Source organism: Pan paniscus, chromosome 23, assembly GCF_029289425.2.
Source record: "Pan paniscus chromosome 23, NHGRI_mPanPan1-v2.0_pri, whole genome shotgun sequence".
Taxonomy (NCBI): domain Eukaryota; kingdom Metazoa; phylum Chordata; class Mammalia; order Primates; family Hominidae; genus Pan; species Pan paniscus.
Window position 1 is genome coordinate 31,904,998 of NC_085927.1, and position 22,985 is coordinate 31,927,982.

The 22,985-nt window shown below is 50.7% G+C and overlaps 3 protein-coding genes across 4 annotated transcripts in view; 1 reads left to right on the forward strand and 2 right to left on the reverse strand.

The window, feature by feature from the left end:
* Positions 1–1,342: 1,342 nt before the first annotated feature.
* Positions 1,343–2,582, reverse strand: LOC117978545 (sushi domain-containing protein 2-like). Its single transcript, XM_055106036.2, has 2 exons — positions 1,903–2,582; positions 1,343–1,773 (listed from the first exon to the last, which is right to left on the reverse strand). The coding sequence occupies exons 1-2, from the start codon at positions 2,237–2,239 to the stop codon at positions 1,526–1,528; spliced, it is 585 nt and encodes a 194-aa protein (XP_054962011.2). The 5' UTR covers positions 2,240–2,582; the 3' UTR covers positions 1,343–1,525.
* On the reverse strand, positions 2,289–2,596 carry LOC134730154 (sushi domain-containing protein 2-like). Its single transcript, XM_063603454.1, has one exon. The coding sequence runs from the start codon at positions 2,541–2,543 to the stop codon at positions 2,289–2,291; it is 255 nt and encodes an 84-aa protein (XP_063459524.1). The 5' UTR covers positions 2,544–2,596.
* Positions 2,597–10,912: 8,316 nt separating this feature from the next.
* Positions 10,913–22,985, forward strand: part of LOC117978458 (uncharacterized) — a 57,563-nt gene continuing 45,490 nt past the window's right edge. Inside the window, exons 1-5 of one of the 2 annotated variants that reach the window (XM_063603080.1) lie at positions 10,913–13,913; positions 16,979–17,113; positions 17,758–17,869; positions 19,726–19,837; positions 21,827–21,938. The gene's annotated coding sequence lies outside the window, so the exon portion shown is untranslated. The remainder of the gene's footprint in view (positions 13,914–16,978; positions 17,114–17,757; positions 17,870–19,725; positions 19,838–21,826; positions 21,939–22,985) is intronic. The other variant, XM_063603081.1, reaches the window with a different exon arrangement.

Sequence of the window (22,985 nt, forward strand, 5' to 3'; positions counted from 1 at the left end):
ATGAACTTGGCCAGGTGTGGTGGCTCACACCTGTAATCCCAGCAATTTGGGAGGCTGAGGTGGGTGGGTCACTTGAGCTCAGGAATTTGAGACCAGCTTGGGCAACATGGCAAAACCCAGTCTCTACAAAAAATAAAATAAAATAATTAGCCACATGTGGTGCTGTACACCTGTAGTCCCAGCTAGTCAGGAGGCGGAGGTGGGTGGATTGTTTGAGCCTAGGAGGCTGAGGCTGCAGTGAGCCATGATTGTACCACCACACTCCAGCCTGAGTAACACAGCAAGACCCTGTCTTAAAACAAAAACAAAAAACAAAATCAAAAGCAAAAAACAGATGAAGGCTAATCAAAGTCTACTGCTTTAAATGTGAATCCCATCTTAAAAAATACGTTCACAGACACATCTGGAATTCTGTTTGAGCACATGACTGGGTTCTGGGGCCTACCTAATTTGACACACAAAATGAATTATCATATGGAAAGATTTGAGGCAGCTCTGCCTTCTCTTTGGGTCCTCAGGAGGAGGTTTATGGGTGTCCCCATCCTGCCTGGGTCCCCTCTTCCTCACTGTCCTCGCATATGACCCAAGCACAGGCCCCTGAGGCCCCTGCAGGCCTCCCTCCCAGCTCTGCCACCCCAGGGTGGACCCTGCCCTGTGCTCACGGATCTCTGCATCTCTCCGTGCTAGTCCAGCCTCCTGCAGGGCTCAGCCCCCAGGACAGAAACCACCATCTCCTGCCCTGGAAGACACAACACCGGACACAACAGTGTGATTTTGTCACATCAGCACCGGGGGTGTCTCATTAGAAACCCAGATCCGTTAAAACCACCACACGCCTCAGACCCAGGTTCCCTCTTTTGTTCCATATCATCCTTCCTCAGCAGCTCCTGGCTCCCACTTGGGGAGAAGCTGAACATCACTGTCCAGCACAGCACACAGGCCGCCCTCCTCCGGTGCCCAGGCCTGGGGAATGAAGTTCTGCCTCCTTGAGCACCTACAGCCACTCTCCTCCCCAAGCAGTGCTGACTGTAGAGGCTTGTGTTTTTCCCAGAGTTTCCTCATTTGCCCAAGTGAGTTGGAAGCTGGGCTCCATACAGTCTTCCCCCACACACAGAGTGCAGGGGCAGCCAGGGCTTTGTCCTCAGTTATATTTAGAATTTGGGGTTCCTACAATCAGTGACTCTCCTTTTTGCAGTTTCTCCCTCATTTACCAACCTCTCTGCCAGCCACAAACTTTTCCCTCAAGTGAGTTAAGCTCCAGACAAAATGAGCAGGGCCCCAGCCCTCTCCTATCTCCGTCATTAATACTTTTAGGTTCCTGTTTCCAGGCTGGGCAGTTAGAAGTAGGCTCGGCGGTCCCACCGGCTGCCCCGGCGTCTCGGGAGAGGGGCTGGGGGGTCTCACGTGTTGCCCTTCCTGCGGCGCAACAGCACATAGAGGAGCGCAAGCGCCGCCACCACCGCGAGGGCCCCAAAGATGATGCCCAACAGCACCGCGTAGCTGCGTCCTGGTGAGGGAGCGAGTGTCAGTGAGGGGGCTCTCTGGGGTGGTGAGTGGGGACAGGTGCAGGCAGGTGTATGAGCAGAGTGTCCTCACCTGGCTGGCACTTCGGGGTGGGTGAGGACGAGGTGCCGTCAGCCTGGCAGGTGCTGGTCTCTGCCCCGGCCAGGCTGTAGCCGTTGTCACAGTGGAAGTAGATGGTGGAACCCGCCAGGTACCTGTTGCCCTCCTTTTGTCCGTTGGGAGGTGGGGCCAGCCAGCCACAGGACACCACTGGGATGGGGACAGAGTGCAGACAACAGGCCTGAGCTGCCATGCATGCACACATCTGGCCACCCCGGGGGGTCGTGTCCCAGGACAAGGTGCCCACCTCCCCGCCCGCCCCCACCTGCCCGCCCTCACCTGGCTGCAGGCTCTGCATGCGACGCTGGTGCAGCTGGTGGGCCACCCGAGTGGCAGTGCCCGTGCTCAGGCTCCCAGTGGCTGCCACATCAAAGTTGCAGAAATGATCGTCCCCACATAGTTTGGCTGCCTCTTGTGCCAGGCTGGGGTTGAGGGTGGTCTCACTGGGGAAGAGGGGCTCGAAGGTGGGGTCGTGCTTGGGTTGGTACAGGAAGTTGTGGACCAGGAACCGGGAGTCGTAGGTGAGCAGGGAGGACGCATTGTGCACGGTCCCTGGAAGATACATGACCGGGGCCCGGCTGGGCATGGCTCCCTTTGGTCCCCAAGCCCCGCCCATGCCATGTTTCCCCCAGTCCCCGACCTCATCTGCCCCATATACTCCATGGTCACTCACAGTCAGCCCCAAACAGGAACAGCTCCTGGGGACTGGTGCCCGGGGGCAGGACGCGCCCGCTGCGCAGGGTGAAGTCGTCGGTGGGGTCGTTGTTGAGTGTCCCGAGGAGGCCGTGGGTGTGGGTGAGGAACTTCTCAGGCAGCAGGACGGACACACTCGGGAATGGGCCCTGCACGCTGACCTCCAGGCCGGCCCCTGATGCCAGCATGATGGAGACCCTGTCCCCGGCAGCCACCGACAGGAACATTCCTGGGCACAAGTTGGCGGGTCAGGGTCACCCGCTGTGGGCATCGTGTCACCTCCCACAGCCCCAGGACAGGGTGTACAGCACCCAGGGCCTGTGGGTGAGGACACCTGCAGGGGAAGGGAGGGCGTTCCCAGGGCCAATTCTGCTGACCATGACCCTCCGCCACCCCTACCATGCTTGCGGTGGAACCCCCAGCGGCACCTGAGGTGCAGCCCCTGTGGTGAACCCCCCATGTTGAGATGCGCGTGTGGGTCCCTCTGGCCTTGCCTGCAGCAGCCACACCTGCGTGGGCATGTCCCGAGGGTCCTTGAACCCTCGGTGCTGACAGGCCCCTCCCAGGTCCTCATCCATCCCAACCAGGAATCATTTCATTCACTCGGTTCCCTGAGGCAAGGGTTTCAGATGCAGGAGCTACTGCTTGCCAGGGGCATCCTTAACCGTGCAGGGCTGGCGACCTTGCAGTGGCTTTTGAGGACTGAGGGAGTGACAGGAGCACAGGAGTGGCTCTGTGCAGGCCAGCTGTGAACGTTACCAGGGTGAGTTCCCTCCAGACAGCTCCCGGCATCCTCGGTAGGGAGGACATGTCCCACCGTCCCGGCCTCTCGGCTTTTGACCAGGTGGGTAAGATGTGGGCACCTTGGTGGGTGTGAAGGCCTGAGGTCAGACCTCTGGCTGGGCCTCAGCAATTTCTGGCCTAGGACAGCTGTTTGCAGGGGATGGATTCACCCACCCAGCTGTGCTGTGCCATGCCGGAGCCCTCTGAGTGCAGAGTGGCCTCTGTCTTTGCATCTGAGTCCCGGACGCCACCCAGGCCTCTAGCCAGGGCTGGGAGAGGCATGAAGGCTCAGGGCTTCCCCTCAGCCTCCCTGCAGGAATGGGTAGGAGGTGAGGGCAGCCCGCAGCCTCGCGTGGCTGGACTACTCACCCTTCAGGTCCATCCAGCTTTGCTTAGCGAAGCTCAGCACCTCCTGGTTCAGCAGCACCTCCAGACCTCTGGTCCTGTTGGCCAGCCTGACTTCCACCACATCTGAGTTGCCCTCCTGAACGGCCACTGCGGTCAGCCCAGTGCCGCGGGTTTCCGGCCCTGTGGTGGTGGGAGCGGAACGGGAGCCACTTGCTCCAGCCTCTCACCTTGGATCTACCCCATGCCACCCAGAGCAGCCTGTAGCCCTGGCCTCACCATTGGACATCGTCCCGGGCTGGGCCCGCGCTTGCACACTCAGGTCGGTCAGCACTGCCTCCAGCAGCATGTACTCTCCGCACCCATTGAATGTGAAGTTGGTGCCATCGAAGGTCACAAAGTGTGGGTCTCCAAAGGCGGAGGCTGGGGTGAGAGTGGAGGGTCACGTGGGGTGCACCCCAGCCCAGCCCGATCTATCCCAGGGTCTGGGGCACAGGATGGCACCCACCCAGTCTTGAGGGCCGGTAGTTGCGGCAGTCATTGGAGGGCCACCGTTGCATGTAGCGGGGGCAGTCGGGTGCCCAGAGGCAGCAGTAATAGAAGTTGAGGACATCGTAGAACCAGTGGGAGAGGCCGGGCACTCGGGGTGGTGTGCGGAACGGGGGTGCGTCCCAGTCATGGCCGTGGTTGGGAATGCTGCCGCCACTGGAGTCAGCCATCAGGAGCTGTGTCCCATCCGCTGTGCAGCAGCACTGCTGACCCCAGCTGTAAAGGGGGCTGCGGGAGCCAGTGGGTCAGGGCCAGGCCACTGTTGGGAGCCCAACCCCGCCCCCAATACCCACCCTGCCCCGGCCTGGGGGCTCACCTGGCCGGCACAGAGCACACACAGTGCATGGCCCCCGGAGTGGTAGGTGCACACGCTGCCCTGCTCCATGTCACAGCTGTAGTCCGTCTGCAGAGCAGCAGGTGTCCGTCACCCAGTGGCCTCGGGTTCTGTCATCCCCTCCCTGAGGCCAACCCTGCAAGGGCCCTGAGACCCCAGCCCCACCCTCCAGGACACCTCTGTCTGCCTCCCCTGGTGCTGTCCTCAGTGGGGAGGCTACCTCCTCATCCCCTCTCCTGGGCCCTGATGGGAGGCTCACGAAGAAGCGGCCGGAGTCAGCCCGGGCCTGGGTCGGGGTACAGGGGCAGTCCGGCAGTTCCTCCAGGAAGTTGGGCGGCAGCTCCTCCAGAAAGTTGGGCGGCAGCTCCTCCAGGAAGTTGGGCAGCTGCTCCTCCAGCTCCTCCCAGGCCTGGCACTGAGTGTGTGCCCAGGCCACAAGGTCCTCTCAGAAGTCATCGCTCAGGTGCCAAGCCAGTGCATGGTCATTTGCCCAGTGTGCCTGCATGTCTCTGTGGAGGCAATGATGCTGGAGCTGGGGCCAGGCCGCACCACCCCATGGTCGCCTCACTCTTCCCACCCCTGGCCTAGGCTGTCCAGGCAAGCATGATGGGCCACAGGCGGCCGGGCCCTCTATCCATCACCTGCACCTCCACGCCTTCTTACTTCTGTCCCGCGTAATTTTTTTTTTTTTTTTTTGAGACAGAGTCTTGCTCTGTCAGCCAGGCTGGAGTGTAGAGGCACGATCTCAACTCACTGCAACTTCTGCCTCTTGGGCTCAAGTAATTCTCTTGCCTTAGCCTCCCGAGTAGCTGGGATTACAGGGGTGTGCCACCAGGTCCGGCTAATTTTTGTATTTTTAGTAGAGATGGGGTTTCACCATGTTGGCCAGGCTGGTCTTGAACTCCTGACCTCAGGTAATCCACCCACCTCGGCCTCCCAAAGTGCTGGGATTACAGGCGTGAGCCACTGTAACCAGCCTGCCCCCGTAATTTTTGCTGTCGATGATCCGAAGTGCATCCACTCACCATCTCTGGTAGCTGGGAGGAGCAGGTTTTGGGGTGAAGGTGAAAGAGCCGGAGTTGGGGATGTGTGTGGCTAGGGGGAACAGGTGCGACCACTTTGCAGTCCACTCCTGTGAGTAGGGCATTCCTGAGGGAGAGGAGGCCTGGTTAGCCCTGGGGCTCCTTCAAGGCCTGGCCCCAAGCCTTGACACCTAGAGCAGCCTGACCTAGGATGTGTGGATGGACCACCAGGCGGTCCCCTTAGGAGGGGCTGTGCTAGCAGGGACCCTGGCTTGGGAGACCACCACCTCCTGCCACACTCCAGAATCCCTGTCCCTGCTGGAAGCCGGGCCCAGGGCCATGCCAGCCGTGCAGGAGTTCCTCATGAGCCTCCTCCCCGGGAGCCAGGCCCCACGCAGCTGCCCCCTCCCACCTGCCTGACCGCCCTGGCCTGCACTTCCCTCCATCCGAATCCCCAATCTCCATCTGGAATTCCCTTCCCTCCTCAGCCCCACCTGGAAGCTCCCCTCCTCCTCCCACACAGCTGGGACTCCCTTTCTCCCACCTCTGGGGGCCCAAAGCTCTGGATGCCACCCCAGCCCTCAGCTAGCCTCACCTGCCTCCTTGTAACCCCACAGCTCGATGGTGACGGTCTGCGTGAGCAGTGACTTGACATGCCAGGTCAGTCTGAGGTTGGCTGAGGTGTCTGCGGTGCCGTAGTATTGCCAACGCATCTCGTTCACCAACTCGCTCTTCTCCATCATTGACAGTTTGTTGGGGTGCACTGGGCAGGGGAGGTGAAGGGTGAGTGAGGGCCTGGGCTCAGGGATGCAGGGAGGAGGCCCTAAGTCTTCAAGGGCTGTGGGGGCCTCCAGGGCCAATGCATGGCAGCAGCTGGGTGATGGTCTCTCTGGCTCTCACAGCAGAAAAGGACGCTGAGGCTGGAGAGGCAGGGGCCTGCCCTCCCTCCACTGCCCACGCCTCTAGCCTCCACCTGGCTTCTCCCCTGCCCTGGCGTGGCGGAGCTCAGTGGATAGGCACTGGCCCACCTCTCTAGGGACCCCTGCAGCTCCCACTCGCTCTGGGCTGGGACTGCAGTCTGGATGCCAGGGAGTGGAAAGGAGCGGAAGGAACTCTTGCAGGCGGGCAGGCCTCCCAAGGGACTGGTTCAGCCAGAGCGGCAGGGCACGGATGGGCCAAGTCTCGGTGTGCATAGATTAGCGCTGGGGAAAGTCCCCGTGGGGGCAGGCTGTGGGCAGGGAGGAGGGCTCACCAGCCAACAAGGTGCCCGCACGAGGGAAGGAGTGGCCATCGTCCAGTGAGATGGTGAAGGGGACGCGGCCGCTCTCATAGAGCAGGGGCGACACGAAGTGCACTTGCCCAGAGGAGTCCACATGGCTGAGGATCTGGATGCTCTCCTGTGGCATGCAAACCTGTGGGCGTGGTGGTGGTAGGAGGGGCTGGGCCATTGCAGGCTGAGCCTCTCGACAGTCTGGGCCCCCAACCTCACCGGGGAACCCATCCAGCCAGCTGTCTCTGTGCCCTCCTGCCTGTCCTGGGTCTGAGGGGCTCCATTCAGCCTGCCAGTGGGTCTGAGCCCTCAGCATGCACAGGGATGGGGGCGTGGGGCCCCAGCGCCCGGCCTCCTGGGCCTCCCAACCTGCAGATCACACTGGTGTCTGTGGGGCTGGACATCTTGAAGTGCCGCACCACAAAGTCCTTGCCGCCCATCATGGAGCCTGAGTAGGGCAATATCTCCAGGCAGAAGTCCTGGAAATCCAAGCAGCAGCAGGTACCAAGGCTGGAGCACGTCAGGTGGCACGAACACGGCCCGTCCAGGGCGCCACAGCGCATGGAGCAGCTCTCTTGGGCATCTGGAGGAGAGGATGCTGAGGGCCTGGCCCGGTGGGTGCTGGACTGGCTGCCCCATGTGCAGGGCCTGTCTCTGTTTCTCCCGCAGCCCAGTAGACAGCAGCATCCCCAGGAGAACGCTGGCCGGGAACTGCACAGGCCACCATGTGGACACGGTAGAAAGCCACGGGCCCGTGGGGATGGGATGAATCTTAGCACAGACAATCTGTCTGTTGCCCTGACTGACGGGCTAGAATGCAGCGAGAAGACGCAAAAGGCTGCACCCGCTCAGCCCTGCAGGGTCAGGAGAAACCCCTGGGCACGACTGCCCTTCAGCCACCAAGTCCTCTATCCCACAGGCGGGGGTCCTCAGAGGGCCACGGTAGCCGGAGCCCTCGACCTCTCTTGGCTCCCCAGGGTGTCTGTGAACAGTGCGCCTTCTGGGGGCCCTGAAGCCTGCAGAAGAACCCCTCTTGCTTGCCTGGACTGGGATGGGGGATACGGCTGCCAAGAGTCCCATTCAAGGTCTGGTAGGGAATGGTGCAGGGTCTGAACTTGACCCTTCTCACTCTCCCAGGGGCTGCAATTGAGACCCCAAAGAGAGCTCCGCCCTCAGGGCAGAAGGCCAGGGCTGCTCCCCTCCTTTCTGGGAAAGGAGGGACATTTCCAGCAGGGGTCCCAGCAGTGGGGAAAGGGAAGTGGGGGTGCACACTGCGAGGGGCTGTGGGCGCCGGGCCCAAAGTATCTCCTATGGGCCATGAGACCCATGGCAGGGCCCTATTTCCAGGGACTGGCATGGAGGAAGATTTGCAGGGAGGGACTGGGGCGGGTGCGTGCCCAGCTGGGGGCCCAGAATGGAGACAGGTCCCATCCCCCGGCTCCAGAGATGCCACCACCCTGGGGAGCCTTGGCTGTCCCAGCCACACCTAATCCTGCCGCTCAGAGTTTGCATAATTTAATCAGTGTTCACCTCCCTTCTTGAGCAGATGAGGAAACTGAAGCTCAGATGTGGACAGGCAAGGCCAAGCCAGGCCCTTGGTGGCTTCTGGAAGCCCCTGCAGCCAGGGCGGGTGGTAAAGGCCGCGGCCTGGGACTGGTCACTTGGGCCCTGCCACCTGGGCTGGACATCCAGACAGGTGGGTGGTCCTCTCCCAGCTGCAGCTTCTCAAGGTGTCCAAAAGGGACTCTTGCCACACTTGCGGGGAGTCAGAGCTGGCCCCAGGGCATGAGCTTAGGCCATCTGGTCTATGATCTGCCCCAGCGCTTGCGGCCAGGCCAGCCCATTGTTCCCCGGCCTGTTCTCTCTCTTGCCTGGGTGGTGCCTGCTGGGAACCACAGGGTGTTGGCAGCCACCCGTGGCTCCAGAGAGGTGGCCCCTACTGAAGGTGTTAGAGGCATGCACTGGGGGACTTGGCTCCTGTCCCCACACAGAGCTGTTCCAGGGAAGCCACACCCGCATTTGATGTCTTCCCACCTCCCATAGACATTTGGTGAGAGGCCCCCAAGACCTTCAGCTTCTCAGGGACTGTTTCCAGAGGGGAGAAAGTCCCTTAACCCACAATGGCGCTCAGGGCACCTCTGCAGGTGAGTGTCCTGTGAGTGGACGCTCAGGTGCTGAGCCAGGGAGAGCCTGTCTCCTGGCCCCAGGCTGGTGAGGGCATTCATCCCAGGCCCAGGGCTGAGGTTGCTCCCTACAACACTGGGTGCAGGTGTCCATCCTCCTGTAGGTGAGGCTCCGGGGAAGGGTGCTGGGGGTTCGGCTGAGACAGTTCCCAGGAACTGGAGGAGGGAGAGCTGCTGCTTCTTGTTTCTGGCCTAGGCACTCTTGCTGCGCGTGTCTGGAGATGATGGAAGTGCGGTAGGGGCTAGGTGTGCAGTCTGGGAAGCTCCATACCACAGGCCCGGCAGGGAGGGGGTGTCAGCTGAGTAACTGCAGCCGGCTCATCTCAGCCCTCCGAAGGTGAGTTCAGCCAGACCCATCTAGGGCCGCCAAGCCTCTGGTTCCAAAAGGGCGGTGCCCAGCCCTTTAGGCCTTTCTTCGTGGGTGGTGGGTGTGTCCAGCCCATGAGGGACACAGGGCAGTGAGAAGGACCCCCATTTCCATCGTGGACAGAGAGCCTGCCCCATGGGAGGTCCCAGGGCCAGGAGGGCCCCTGTGGTGCTGGGAGGGGAAGAGAGTTGTGAAGGGTGGGTTTGGGCCCCTGGAACCTGTGCATCCCCAAGACAGATGGGCCTGGAGCCTTCGGGGTCGGGGCCAGTTCTAGGGTCTTGTTTAATGCTCTGTGAGGGCTGCCTTAAAATCCTTAACCATTTTTGGTCAGGCGCGGTGGCTCAGGCCTGTAATCCCAGCACTTTGGGAGGCCAAGGTGGGTGGATCACTTGAGGTCAGGAGTTGGAGACCAGCCTGGCCAACATGGTGAAACTCCGTCTCTACTAAAAATACAAAAATTAGCCGGGTGTGATGGCGTGTGCCTATAGTCTCAGCTACTCAGGAGGCTGAGGCAGGAGAATCTCTTGAACCCAGGAGGTGGAGGTTGCAGTGAGCCGAAATCGTGCCATTGCACTCCTGCCTGGGAGACAGAGTGAGACTCCGTCTAAAAGAAAAAAAAAATCCTTAATCATTTTTGAACAAGAGGCTCCATATTTGCGTCTTGCACTGAGCCGCACAGCTATTCTGTGACCGGCCCTGTTAGGGCGACTGTGCTGGTAGTAAGTGTCCTCCTTGCCGGCCCCATCTCCCCTTTCCCTCCCTGACAGCCCCCTCCTCCCAGCCTCTCAGCAGCCCCAGCCCTGCCTGCCCTTCCACCGTACAGCCTCCCACCCAGGAGTTTGAGACTGCAGTGAACTGTGATTGCACCACTGCACTTCATCCTGGGCGACAGAGTGAGACCCTGTCCAAACAAAAAGAAAATAAGAGCTTCACAGGGGGAGGTCCACATGCATAGATTGGGGAGTTCCTGCTCCCTGGTGTCGCACAACACACCCTTCTACCCTTCCTAGACTGACCTGGGCTGATGCGGACCATGAAGTGGATCATCCTGCACTGTGCACTGTGACTGGCAGGGGGCGCCGAAACCGCCTTTTCTGCCCCACATGGCGCGCATGCGTGTTCTCAACGCAGAGGCTTCGTGGAGTGCGTGGTGTAAACTGCTCTGGTTCCTTCGGGACCCGCTTGAGGGTGCACCGCGGCGGCTTGGGGATGACTTGGAGACTCCTTCCGGGGAGGAAACAGCTCCTGTCTGTGGCCCTGCCTGTTTAGGTGGGAGCTGCCTGCAGTTCAGATTCTCCAGGGCACTTTTTTCTACACGGTGACTACAGAAGCTTGTTTCCTGGAACTTTCCCTGTATGCTCAACTTCTCACTAGTTTTCCTCTTTCTCTTATAGTATTTTAGTATTTATTTTACCATTAATTTTGCTTTTGAGGGTGGCAAGTGTAGCAGACTGTGGTATTTTTAGGGTTTGAGGACTTTTTGTGAGGGAACTTGTCCTATATAGATGGGGAGAGAGGAAAGCCCCAGGAGGAAGGGGAAGCCGGGCCCAGGTGGGAGTGGGGGCCAGGCCTGGGTTTTTGGCCGCCTCCTGTCCAAGCCTCAGATGGAGGAAAAACGATCCCAGCGGCCTCCAGGATTTGACGAATTTTTAAATTTGCCCTCTCGCCATCGAGACACATCCGGACTCTTTGACTCCCCCACCAACCCCCTGCCCCCAGAGAAGCCTGTGTCCCCTCCTGTCCATCGGGTCGCGACCACCTAACCAGGGAGGAGGGACACCCAGGTGCGAGCCTGACGGGGACTTGTCCCTGGTGACGGGGATGCTGAGGACCTGGTTCTCTCCATGCTGCTCAGTGTTATGTCTCCTGTGCAGAAATGTCTGTGCAGGGTCCCTGCCCAATTTGGGGTTGATTATCTTGTTGTTGTTGCTGCTTAGCACTGTAAACGTATTGCATACTTTTTATAAAAACCCCTTAGGAGATATATGCTTACCCCAAACTGTCTCCGCATTTGTAGGATTCCTTTTCATTTGGTTCATTGTTTCCTTTCTGTACAGAAGCTTTCCAGTTGGATGTAGCCCCACGTGGTTGTTTTTGCTTTTGTTACTTGTGATTCGCTTTCCCAATGTAAAAAATAAATATATTCACAAGCCATTCCATTCTCCACGAGATTTTACCTTTCTGCTTTCTGTTTTTTTCTACTTTTTCTTTTCCCGTTTCCAACCTGTGAGCTTACATGCAAGTTGCCCCAAAACTAAGTGCTGCATCATCTCCCCCGACCTTTTTCCTTACACGTGATGATGATATATAATTTCAGGTCTTGTATTTGGGTCTTCAGTCCATTTCGAGTTGATTTTTGTGTATTGTATACCAGAAGGGTCCTATTTCATTCTTTTTCATACAAACATCAGTTTTCTCAAAACCATTTAATGAAGAAAATCTCCTATCCCCATTGAGGCTTTGTGATCTCTGATACTGTTTTCATTTGCTTTGGAGGTATACCCAGTAGTGGGATTGCTAGATCGTATGGTAGTTGCATTTTCAATGTTTTGAGGAATCTACAATTTTTTTTTTTTTTTTTTGAGACAGAGTTTCGCTCTGTCATACAGGCTGGAGTGCAGTGGCACGATCTTGGCTCACTACAAAGTCCGCCTCCCGGGTTTAAGCGATTTTCCTGCCTCAGCCTCCCGAGGAGCTGGGACCACAGGTGCATGCCACCATGCTTGGCTAATCTTTTGTATTTTTAGTAGAGATGCGGTTTCACTGTGTTAACAAGGATGGTCTGGATCTCCTGACATGGTGATCCGCCTGCCTTGGCCTCCCAAAGTGCTAGGATTACAGACGTGAGTCACCGTGCCCGGCCTACACCTTTTTTCCATAGTGTATATTCTAATTTATCTTTACAGCAATAGTGTATAAGATTTCCCTGTTATCCAAATCCACACCAGCATTCGTTTTAATTTTTAAGATATTTTCAGTAACATGTATTCCAGTAGGTGTGGGATGGTATCTGAATGTGGTTTTGGAGTGCATTCTTTTCTGATGAATAATAATGTTGAGGACGTTTTCTCTTACGTGTTTGTGCATTTTATGTTGTTTTTGCAGTGATGTCTATTCAGGTTTTTTGCCCAGTTTTAGTTTGGATACGTGTTTTTTTATGCTATTTGATATATTTTTTCTGTGTACATGTTTGATAACAACCAGTTATCACTTCTATGATTCCCTCATATTTTCTCACAGTCTTTTTCTTTTTTGAGACAGGTCACTCTCACCCAAGCTGGAGCACAGTGGCATATCACATGACCATGTAGATTGGAATATTGGCTACCTACAGCTTGCAACACAATTTGGTATCAGGAATTGTGAGTCTTCCAACTTAGTTTGTATTTCTCAGGATTCCTTAGATGTTCAGGGCTGTTTGTGATTCCACATTAATATTAGCATTGTGTATTTACATTTTTTTTGTTTGTTTGTTTTTGGACAGAGTGTTGCTCTGTCGCCAGGCTGGAGTGCAGTGGCGTGATCTCGGCTCACTGCAACCTCCACCTCCGGGATTCAAGCGATTCTCCTGACTCAGCCTTCTGAGTAGCTGGGACTACAGACGCGTACCACCATGCCTGGCTAATTTTTTTTTGTATTTTAGCAGAGACGGGGTTTCATCATGTTGGGCAGGATGGTCTCGATCTCCTGACCTCGTGATCCACCCATCTTGGGCTCCAAAAGTGCTGGGATTACAGGCATGAGCCACCACGCCTGCCCACTTTTGTTTTTCTTTTTTTTTTTAGACAGAGTTTCCCTCTGTCGCTAGGCTAGAGTGCAGTGGCATGATATCAGCTCACTGCCACCTCTGCCTCCTGGGTTCAAGCAATTCTCTGGCGTCAGCCTGTTGAGTAGCTGGGATTACAGGCATGCACAACCATGCCTGGCTAATTTTTGTATTTTTACTAGAGACTGGGTTTCACCATGTTGGCCAGGCTGGTCTCGAACTCCTGACCTTGTGAGCCAGCATGTCTGGTCTAGGATGTGTAGGATGCCTTCTCTTTGGGTTCGTTTATTCTGTCCTGTGCAGAGGCTCTAATGTTGTACTTAGTCTCTCAGGTTTCTATTTGCATTTGTTGTCAGTGATTTCAGTGTCCCATACAAAAAAAGAGATTGTTAAGCCATTTTATTGTCTACAAGTATTTATCCCCTCATTTTTCCTTCTCTTTATCTTTTTTCTTTTTGCAACCTATGTGCACAGAGCCACGTTTCCCCCAAATATACACTAATCCCATGTTTTCTCCTTGGAGTGTTTTGCTTTCAGGGTTGAATTTAACTGTTTGATTTATTTTTCATAGATTTTTGTGTATTGGGCAACATAGGGGTGCTATTTCAATCTTGTGCACATGACTACCCAGTTTTCTCAACTGTTGCGCCTTGGTGTACTTTTGCAAAATGTGTGCCCTAAATATAATTCTGGGTTGATTACTCGGCTCCCTCATTTTGTCCATTCGGTTGTCTTTCTATATTTATGCCAGTCGTGATTGCTTGGATGACTGTAGGTTTTATCTATCATCCATGTATGTATGTGTCTATCTATCTATAATATATTCTAATCCTTTTTTTTGTTGTTTGCTTTTTTTGAGACAGGTTATCGCTCTGTCACCCAGGCTGGAGTTTAGCGCTGCGATCTTGGCTTATTGCAGCCTTGACCTTCCAGGCTCAAGTCCTCCCTCCTCAACCTCCCAAGTAGCTGGGACTACAGGTGGGCACCCCCATGCCCCACTAATTTTTTTGTACTTTTTGTAGAGGTAGGTTTTGCCATGTTGCCCAGACTTCTCTCGAACCGCCAGGCTCAAGTGATCTGCCTGCCTCAGCCTCCCAAAGTGCTGTGAGTACTTGTGGGAGCCACTGTGCCCGGGGAAACCCTGTTTTAAAAAATTTATATAATCGACTTATTTTGATTAAATTGCAGGTTAGTTACATGTGAACCTTTGATGACACTGAGGCTTGTGGCCACTGATCCCGTCACCCAGGCAGTGAGCAAAGTGCCCGTCAGGTGGTTCTTCCGCCCACACCCCCTTTCTGCCTCCTTCTTTCATCTGATAGTCCCCAGTGTCTATTGTTTCCATCTTTATGTTCGAGTGTATTCACTGTTTAGCTCCCACTCATAAGTGAGAACATGCAGTATTTGGTTTTCTGTTCTTGCCTTGGTTTGCTAAACATAATAGTCCCCAGGTCTATCCATGCTGCTTAGGACATGATTGTGTGTTTTTCTTATGGCTGCGTAGTATTTTGTGGTGTGTATGCCCCACATTAAAAAAAAAAGTCGAATCCTCTGTTGCTGGTCACCTAGGATGCATCCACGTCTTTGTTCTCATGAATGGCACAGCCATGAATGCACGAGAGCATGTGTCTTTTTGATAGAAGGATTTATTGACTTTTGGGTAGGTACCAAGTAGTGGAATTGCTGGGCCTGATGGTAGTTCTGTTTTAAGTTCTTTGAGAGTCTCTAAACTGCTTTGCACAGTGTGAACGTTTTCACGTTGACCAAGAATGTGGCAGCATTCCCTTTCCTTTGCTTCCTCGCCAGCATGTTGTTTTGACTTTGGAAAAATGGCCATTCTTACCAGCATGAGATGGTATCCCATTGTGTTTGTGAGTTGCATTTCACTGATGATTAGTGAGGTTGTGCATTTTTTCATGTCCGTTGATTACTTGAACGTCTTCTTTTTTTTTAATTTTTTTATTTTATGAGACAGTGTTTCTCTTTGTTGCCCAGACTAGAGTGCAGTGGTGCAATCTTGGCTCACTGCAACCTCCACCTCCTGGGTTCAAGCAATTCTCCTGCCTCAGCCTCCCGAGTACCTGGGATTACAGGTGTGTGCCATGATGCCCAGCTAATTTTTGTATTTTTAGCAGAGACGGGGTTTCACCATGTTGGCCAGACTGGTCTTGAACTCTTGGCATCAAGCTATGAGCCTGCCTCAGTCTCTGAAAGTGCTGGGATTGCAGGCATGAGGCACCATGCTCAGCCTGTTCCCTTAAATTTCTTTGCAAAAATTTACCCTATGGTAAAGGTGTACTACCAGAGGGTAGAGTGTGACACTTTGGTCCATGTGTACATTGTGTAATGATGAAGTCAGGGTATGCACCTCTCTTGCCTCATAGAGTTATTATTCCTTTGAGGTGAAGACATTCAGAATCCTCTTTTCTAGCTTTCTTGAAAACTACACACGAATAATGTTAGACCTAGTCACTCTGCTGCTGTGGAATAGAACTACAGGTTTCATTCCTCTCATGGAATATGTAACTTTGTACCCATTTCCAATCCCTGACCATGCCCCACCTTTGAACCCTTATGCTTATGCATGAAGAACCCTTATGCATGAAGAACAGTTATGCTTACTGGTTCTATGAGAGAAAGTTTTTTAGATTCCTCCTGAGTGAGTCGATGTGGTTTGTCTTTCTCTGCATAGTTTATTTCTTCTCTTTTATTATTTTTCTTTCTTTCTTTCTTTCTTTTGAGATAGTGTCTGGCTCTAGTTGCTCAAGCTGGAGTGCAGTGGTGCAATCTCGGCTCACTGCATCCTTGACCTCTCGGGGCTCAGGTGATTCTCCCACCTCAGCTTCCCGAGTGGCTGGGACTTTTGAGAAATGTCTCTTCAGGTTCATTGCCCAACTTTGGCTGGGTTACTTGGTTTTGCATGTTTTGCTTCTTAGTAGCATTAGTTTCTTGTGCATGCCATGTAACAACCTCTTCCAGATAAATGATTCCTCATGATGCCCTCCCTGTATGAAGAATACCTTCTCATTGTTGATTGGTTCATTGCCTCCTTTACCATGCTGTAGTTCTTGAGTTTTCTTTTTCACATGTTGAGTTTTCCTTTTGTTAGCAGCGATTTTGGGTCAGGCCAGAAAGAAAAATCACAATTTGGATGCATTTCATTGATTTTGAGTGTATTTTCCATATATTTCCTGTTTTTTGTTTTTTGGCAACCTATGAGCATAGATTAAGTTGCCCTGAACTTCCACTCACTCTGTGTTTTTCTGTAGGAGTTTTACACTTTCGGGTCTTGTGTTTAGGTTTTCATTTATTTTGAGTTGATATTTGTGTATTGTGTAACATAAAGGTCCTATTTCGTTCTTTTTCATGTGGATATCCAGTATTTTCAGATTCATTAATTGAACAGACATCCCACTCCTCATTGCGTCTTCCAGGCATTCTTTTGAAAAAAATGTGTTCACTCCATACAGATGTATATTTAGGTTCAGTTATGTCCGCAGGGTTTCACTGTTACGCCTCTACCATAGTCTTTAGATGAGTAGATCTTTTCCATGTAATTTGAAATTGAGCAGTGTGAGGCCTCCAAACGAGGTTGTATTTCCTAGGATTGCTTTGCATATTCAGAGTCTGTGGTAGTTCCATGTGAATTTTTAGTTGTGTGTAGTTACATTTCATGACAAGTTTGGTTCATGCTACATGTCCAGAATTAGGGGTGCAATGGGGACATTGCAGTACTTGGGTACCTTGCATAAGGATAAAGGATAAAGTCAAGGAGGTTTCCATGTTTTGTGTGTGGGTTTCCAGTTTTCTCAAAGTCATTTACAGAACGGACTAGCCGTTTCCCAGTTTATTTGTTTGGGGTTCTTTTTCTTTGAGATGGAGTTTTGCTCTTTCGCCCAGGCTAGAGTGAAGTGGTGTGATCTCGGCTCACTGCAACCTCCACCCCCAGGATCCAAGCGATTCTCCCACCTCAGCCCCTGAGTAGCTGGGATTACAGGCACACGCCACCATGCTGGCTAATTTTTGTATTTTCATTTTATTAGAGGCGGGGTTTCACCATGTTGGCCAGACGGGTCTCAAACTCCTGACCTGAAGTGGTCCACTTGCTGTGGCCTCCCAAAATGTTGGGATTACAGATGTGAGCCACCGTGCCCAGCCTTTTGAGCAATTTGTTGACTGTAAGTATATTCAGGTTTGTCTGTTGGCTGCCTGATATTGTCCAATGGCATATGTTTCTTATTTTTATGCCAGTTCCTTGCTGCCTCAGTAAGTATAGCTTTTTGATGTCGTTTGACATCGGGGAGCGTGAGGCATTCAAGTGAGTTTCTATTTCTGGGAAGTGCTTTGGATTTTCAGGGTCTTCCATGGTTCTCTGTGAATTTTGCCATTGTTCATTTATAGTTTTAAAATTGGGTTTGTCATACATGTCCAAAATTAGGGGGTCCAGTGGGATTTTTTTTACTTGCATTCTTTGAGGAATGATGAAGTCAGGGTGTTTTGCGTATCTATTCCCATGTCTAGTTTTTATTTGTTTGTGGTGTTCCGCTCCTTTCTAGCTCTATTGAAAGACAGCCTATGATATCGTTACTTGTAGTCACCCTCCTGTGGAGTAGATCACCAGCATTAATTCCTCCCTTGGAAGTGCAACTTGGTACCCATTACCAGTGCCAGCCCATGTCCTCTCCTCCCCCCAGCATCTGATAACCACTACTGTACTTTCACTTTCAATTAGATAATTCTTTTTTAGTCTCCTCATGGGTGAGATGATGCAGTGTTTGTGTTTCTCTGCCTGGCTGACTCCACTGAATATAATGTCTTCCAGGTTTATCCATGTTGCCACAAAGGACATTATGTCATCGATGTTTGTTGATGGGATGTATTTTGTTGCATCTGTATGCCAAAGTTCCTTCATCCTTTCATCAGTTGATGGACAGGTAGGTTGATTGCATACCTTGGGAATTGTGTATAGTGCTTCGGTCAACCTGGAAAGGCAGCTATGTCTTCCATGCAGTGATTTCATCGTCCGTAAGTATATACCCACTGCTGGAATTGCCAGATGAAATGGTAGTTTTCTTTTTGTTTGTTTGGGAAGCTCCAAGAGGTTTTCGTAGTGCCTGTAGTAACAGTGTGATTTCTCCCAACAGAGTATCTCCCAACGAGAGTATCAGTGTATGCAACTTCCTCCGGGGAATCTGTTTGAAATAATTCGCTTCTTTTTTTCAAATTAGAGTGAGTCCGTACCTGAGCGTGATTTTCAGCTACAGTTTAGAGATGACTAGTAATGTTGAGAACCGCCTTTTTTATATGTTAGTGAATTGTGCATTGTCTTTTCAGTAATGTCCAGGTTTGTTGCCCAGTTTTGGCTGGGTTACTTGGTTTTGTTTGTGTTGCTCCTCAGTGGCATGTTAGTTTCTTCCGAATGTCAGATGACCCCTTTCAGATAGATGATTCCTTATACTGTCCTTTCTATCTGAAGAATGCCTTCTGAGTGTTGGTTGGTGTATTGTTTTCTTTACTGTGCAGTATTTCTTCAGGTTTTTTTTTTTACTGGTTGGTTATTATTTTAGTTCACAGTGATTATTCTTGTAAGATACAGTCAATAATAAAAACAAGAATTTTTGACTTCTATTGTTGGAAGTGTTGTCCTTCTTTTGTTTTTCTCACAATTTAACATTGATTCCAGTTTTTTGAAACCTAAGCTCATTCTGTGTTTTCCTGTGGCCATTTTATGCTTTTGGGTCATGTGTTTAGGTTTTAATTTGTGAGCCACAGCACCCGGCCTCATGGCATCTTCTAGACGTTCTTTTGAGAAAAATGTGTTGGCTGCATACAGGCGTGCGTTTAGGTGCTGTTAATGTCCACAGGTGCATGGATTCTTTTTATGCCACCGTCGTAGTCTTTGGATAAGTAGAGCTTTTACCTGTAATTTGAAGATGAAGAGCATGAGGCCTCCAATCTAGTTTGTATTTCATATTATTGCTTTGCATATTCAGGGTCTTTGGTGGTTCCATGTGAATTTTTAGCTGTGTATAGTTAACATTTTGTAAAATGTGTGGTTCATACCACATGTCCAGAAATAGCAGTGAAGTGGGACATTGTGAAACTTGTATACCTTGCATAAGGATAGAATCAAGGAGTTTCTTGTGCCTGTGACCATGTACAGGTCTTTTTTTTTTTTTTTTTTTTAGATGTAGTTTTGCGCTTGTTGCCCAAGGTAGAGTGCAATGGTGTGATCTCGGCTCACTGCATCCTCTACCTCCCGGGTTTAAGTGATTCTCCTGCTTCAGCCTCCCGAGTAGCTGGGATTACAGGTGCCTGCCACCATGCCTGGCTAATTTTTTTGTATTTTTAGCAGAGACAGTGTTTCACCATGTTGGCCAGGCTGGTCTCGAACTCCTGACCTCAGGTGATCCACCTGCCTCAGCCTCCCAAAGTGCTGGGATTACAGGCTTGAGGCACCGCGCCTGGCGACCATGTATAGGTCTTATATCTTGGAGATGTGAACATCAGTATCCTCCTTGGTAGCTATTTTGAGAAAGACACAACCATATAGTTACGCACATTCTTCCTGCTGTGGAGTAGAATACCAGAATAACTCTCCTTTAACTCTCTGCATACTTATTGCCAATCCTTGCCCATGTCCTGTTTTCTACCCAGCCTGTGGTGACCACTACTGTATTTTCACCTTCAGTGAGTAAAACTTTTCAGCTCCCACATGAGTGAGAGCATGCAGGGTTGATCTTTCTCTTTTCTCTGCCTTTCTGATTTGACTGAACATAATATCTTGCAGGTGCGGGCATGTTGCGGGAAATGATAAAATGCCCTGAATTTTGATGGCTGAAAAGTATTCCATTGTGCCTGTGTCCTGGAGATTCTTCATCCCTTCATCTGTGGAGGGACAGGTAGGTTGATTTCATCTTTTGGCTATTGTCAGTAGTGTGTCAAGAAAGAGGGGAAGGAAGCTTTGTCTCCAGCATACTAATTTCATTTGCTCTCCATGGATAGCCATGGGTGGGATGATGACATTACATGTTAGGCGCATGTTTAATTTGTTCAGGGACCTTCCACTGTTTTTCCTAGAGCGCCTCCTAATTAAAATTCCACCTAGTAGTGTGTAAGATTATCCCTTTCTTTGCCTTCTCACCAGCCTTTGCCTTATTTCAAACACAGTCTTTCTTTTTGGCAATATTCATATCAGTTAGATTGAGATGGTGCCTGAGTGTGGTTTTCATTTATAGGTTTGAAATGAGTTGATCCCAAACAGTGATGTTGAGAAACCCCTTCTTTTACCTGTTTTTTTGTTTTTGTTTTGTGGAGATGGAGTTTCTCTCTTGTTGCTCAGGCTGGAGTGCAATGGTGCCATCTCAGCTCACTGCAACCTCCGTCTCCTGTGTTCAAGCGATTCTCCCTGCTCAGCCTCCTGAGTAGCTGGGAGTAGAGGTGTGCGCCCCATACCCGTGTAATTTTTGTATTTTTAGTAGAGACGGGGTTTCACCATGTTGGCCAGGCTGGTCTCGAATCCCTGACCTCAGGTGATCTGCCTTATTCAGCCTCTCAATGTGCTTGGAATCCAGGCGTGAGCCCCTGCGCCCGGCTCTTGTACCTGGTAACCCATTTCATGTGTACTTATGCCACATGACTACCCAGGTTTCCTGCCTAGTTTTTGTTGTGTTACTCAGGTTCCTTGCCCAGTTTTCATTGGTTGGGTGTGTTTTCATTGATAGTAGTGTTAATTTCTGGTAAATGTTCAATAGAAACCTCCCTTTGATACGTGATTACTTACCAGTTTCTTCCAGTGTGTACGATGCCTGCTGTTTCACTTTTTTTTTTCTTTTTATTCCAGTGAAGAAGCTCTTCATTTTTGTATGTGTTCCCATACGTGTTTCTTTTGTTGGCAGTGGGTTTATGTTTACTCAAGAGAAATACTAATTTCTGTTTCATTCCCTTGGCAGTGAGTATATTTGTCTGGTTTTCTTGATCTTCTTTTCTCTTAGCCACCTGTGATCATAGATTCAGGTTTCACTAAGCGAATGCTCACCCTCGGTTTTCTCATAGAAGTTTTAAGCTTGAAAGTCTTGTGTTTGTAGGTGGAAGTGATTTGAATGGATTTTTGTGTGTCATGGAAAACAAGGTTTTATTTCATTGTTTTGTGTGTGGGGTTCCCATTTCCTCAAAGCCATTTACAGAATGAAGCAGTCGTTTCCCATTTTGTTTGGGGTTCTTTTTAGAAATCTGTTGACTATAAGTACATGCATTTTTGTCTCTTGGCTGCCTAATACTGTCCAATGGTGTATGTTTCTCTTTTTATGGCAGTTTCTTGAGCTTGAATAAATATAGCTTTTCAGTGTAATTTGACATCGAGGAGGGTGAAGCCTTCAAGTGAGTTTCTATTTCTGGGAATCGCTTTGGATTTTCAGGGTCTTCCATGGTTCTATGAATTTTAGCATTGTTCATTTATAGTTTTAAAATTAAGTTTGTAATACATGTCCAAAATTAGGGAGTACAGTGCGATGTTTTCCTACATGTATATCCTTGAGGAATGATGAGATCTGCATGTTTTGCTTGTCTATTCCCATGTCTAGTTTTCGTTTGTGGTGTGAACCTTCAGTGTTCTCCTCCTTTATAGGTCTATTGAAAAAGAGGCTACCATATTGTTACTTGTAGTCACCCTCCTGTGGAGTAGATCACCAGCATTAGTTCCTGCCCTGGAAGTGCCACTTTGTACCCATCACCAGTGCCTGCCCGTGCCCTCTCCTCCCCCCAGCCTCTGATAACCACCACTGTACCTTTGTTTCACTTAGATAATTCTTTTTTAGCTTCCACTTGGGTGAGATGATGCAGTGTTTGTCTTTCTCTGCCTGGCTGATTCCATTGGACATAATGTCTTCCAGGTCCATCCATGTTGCCGCAAAGGACGTTATGTCATCAGTTTTTGTTCATGGGGCATATTTCATTGTGTCTGTATGCCGATATTACTTCATCTCTTCGTTAATTGATGGACAGGTAGGTTAATTGCATACCTTGGCTATTGTGAGTAGTGCTTCGCTCAACCTGGGAAGGCGGCTATGGCTTCCATATAGTGATTTCAGTGTCCGTAAGTATATACCCACTGTTGGAATTGCCAGATGAAATGGTAGTTAACTTTGGGATTGGAAAGCTCCAAGAGATTTTCATAGTGCCTATGACAACAGTGATTTCTCCCAACAGTATATAAGAGTATCTATGTATATAGCTCCCCCCAGGGTATTTGTTTGAAATAATTGGTTTCTTTTTTTTGTTTGAATTAGAGTGAGTTTGTATCTGAGTGTGATTTTCATTTACAGTTTAGAGATGATTAGCAATGTTGAGAACCACCTTTTTTTTTTTTTTTAACCTGTTAGTGAATTGCATATTGTCTCTTCAGTAATGTCTGTTCAGGTTTGTTGCCCAGTTTTGGCTGGGTTACTTGGTTTTGGGTGTTTTGCTCCTCAGTGGGGTGTTAGTTTCTTCCAAATGTCAGATAACCTGTTTTAGATACAGGGTTTATCATAATATCCTTTCTGTTTGAAGAATGCCTTCTGAGTGTTGGTTGGTACATTGTTTACTGGCAGAATTTTTTCAGGTTTTTTGTGTCTTTATTTCTTGATTATTATTTTAGTTGGTGTTAATTTTTTTTTTATTTTTCCTTTTCTTTTGGGAGTCTTGCTCTGTTGCCCAGTCTGGAGTGGAGTGGCACAACCTTGGCTCACTGCAACCTCCACCTACTGGGTTCGAGCAATTCTTTTGTCTCAGCCTCCTGAGTAGCTGGGACTACAGGTGTGCACCACCACTCCTGGCGAATTTTTGTATTTTTAGTAGAGACACAGTTTCACCATGTTCCTGACCTCAAGTGATCTGCCCACCTCGGCCTCCCTAGGTACTGGAATTACAGGCATAAGCCACCGTCCCCAGTCAGCAGTGATTATTTTTGTAAGGTAAGGTCAATAACAAAAACTAGAATTTTTGACTTCTATTATTGGAAATGGTTTTTTTTCTGTTTTTATTTTTTTCTATTGTTTTCTTTTATAAGCT

What these genes read in the sequence shown, in the direction of transcription:
- LOC117978545 (XM_055106036.2), bottom strand. Translation starts at nt 2,239, where the DNA reads ATGGGCGGGGCTTGGGGACCAAAGGGAGCCATGCCCAGCCGGGCCCCG. An exon ending in CATGCAGAGCCTGCAGCCAG is followed by an intron (nt 1,774 to 1,902) that starts GTGAGGGCGGGC and finishes TCCCCATCCCAG; the next exon opens with TGGTGTCCTGTGGCTGGCTG.
- LOC134730154 (XM_063603454.1), bottom strand. Translation starts at nt 2,543, where the DNA reads ATGTTCCTGTCGGTGGCTGCCGGGGACAGGGTCTCCATCATGCTGGCA.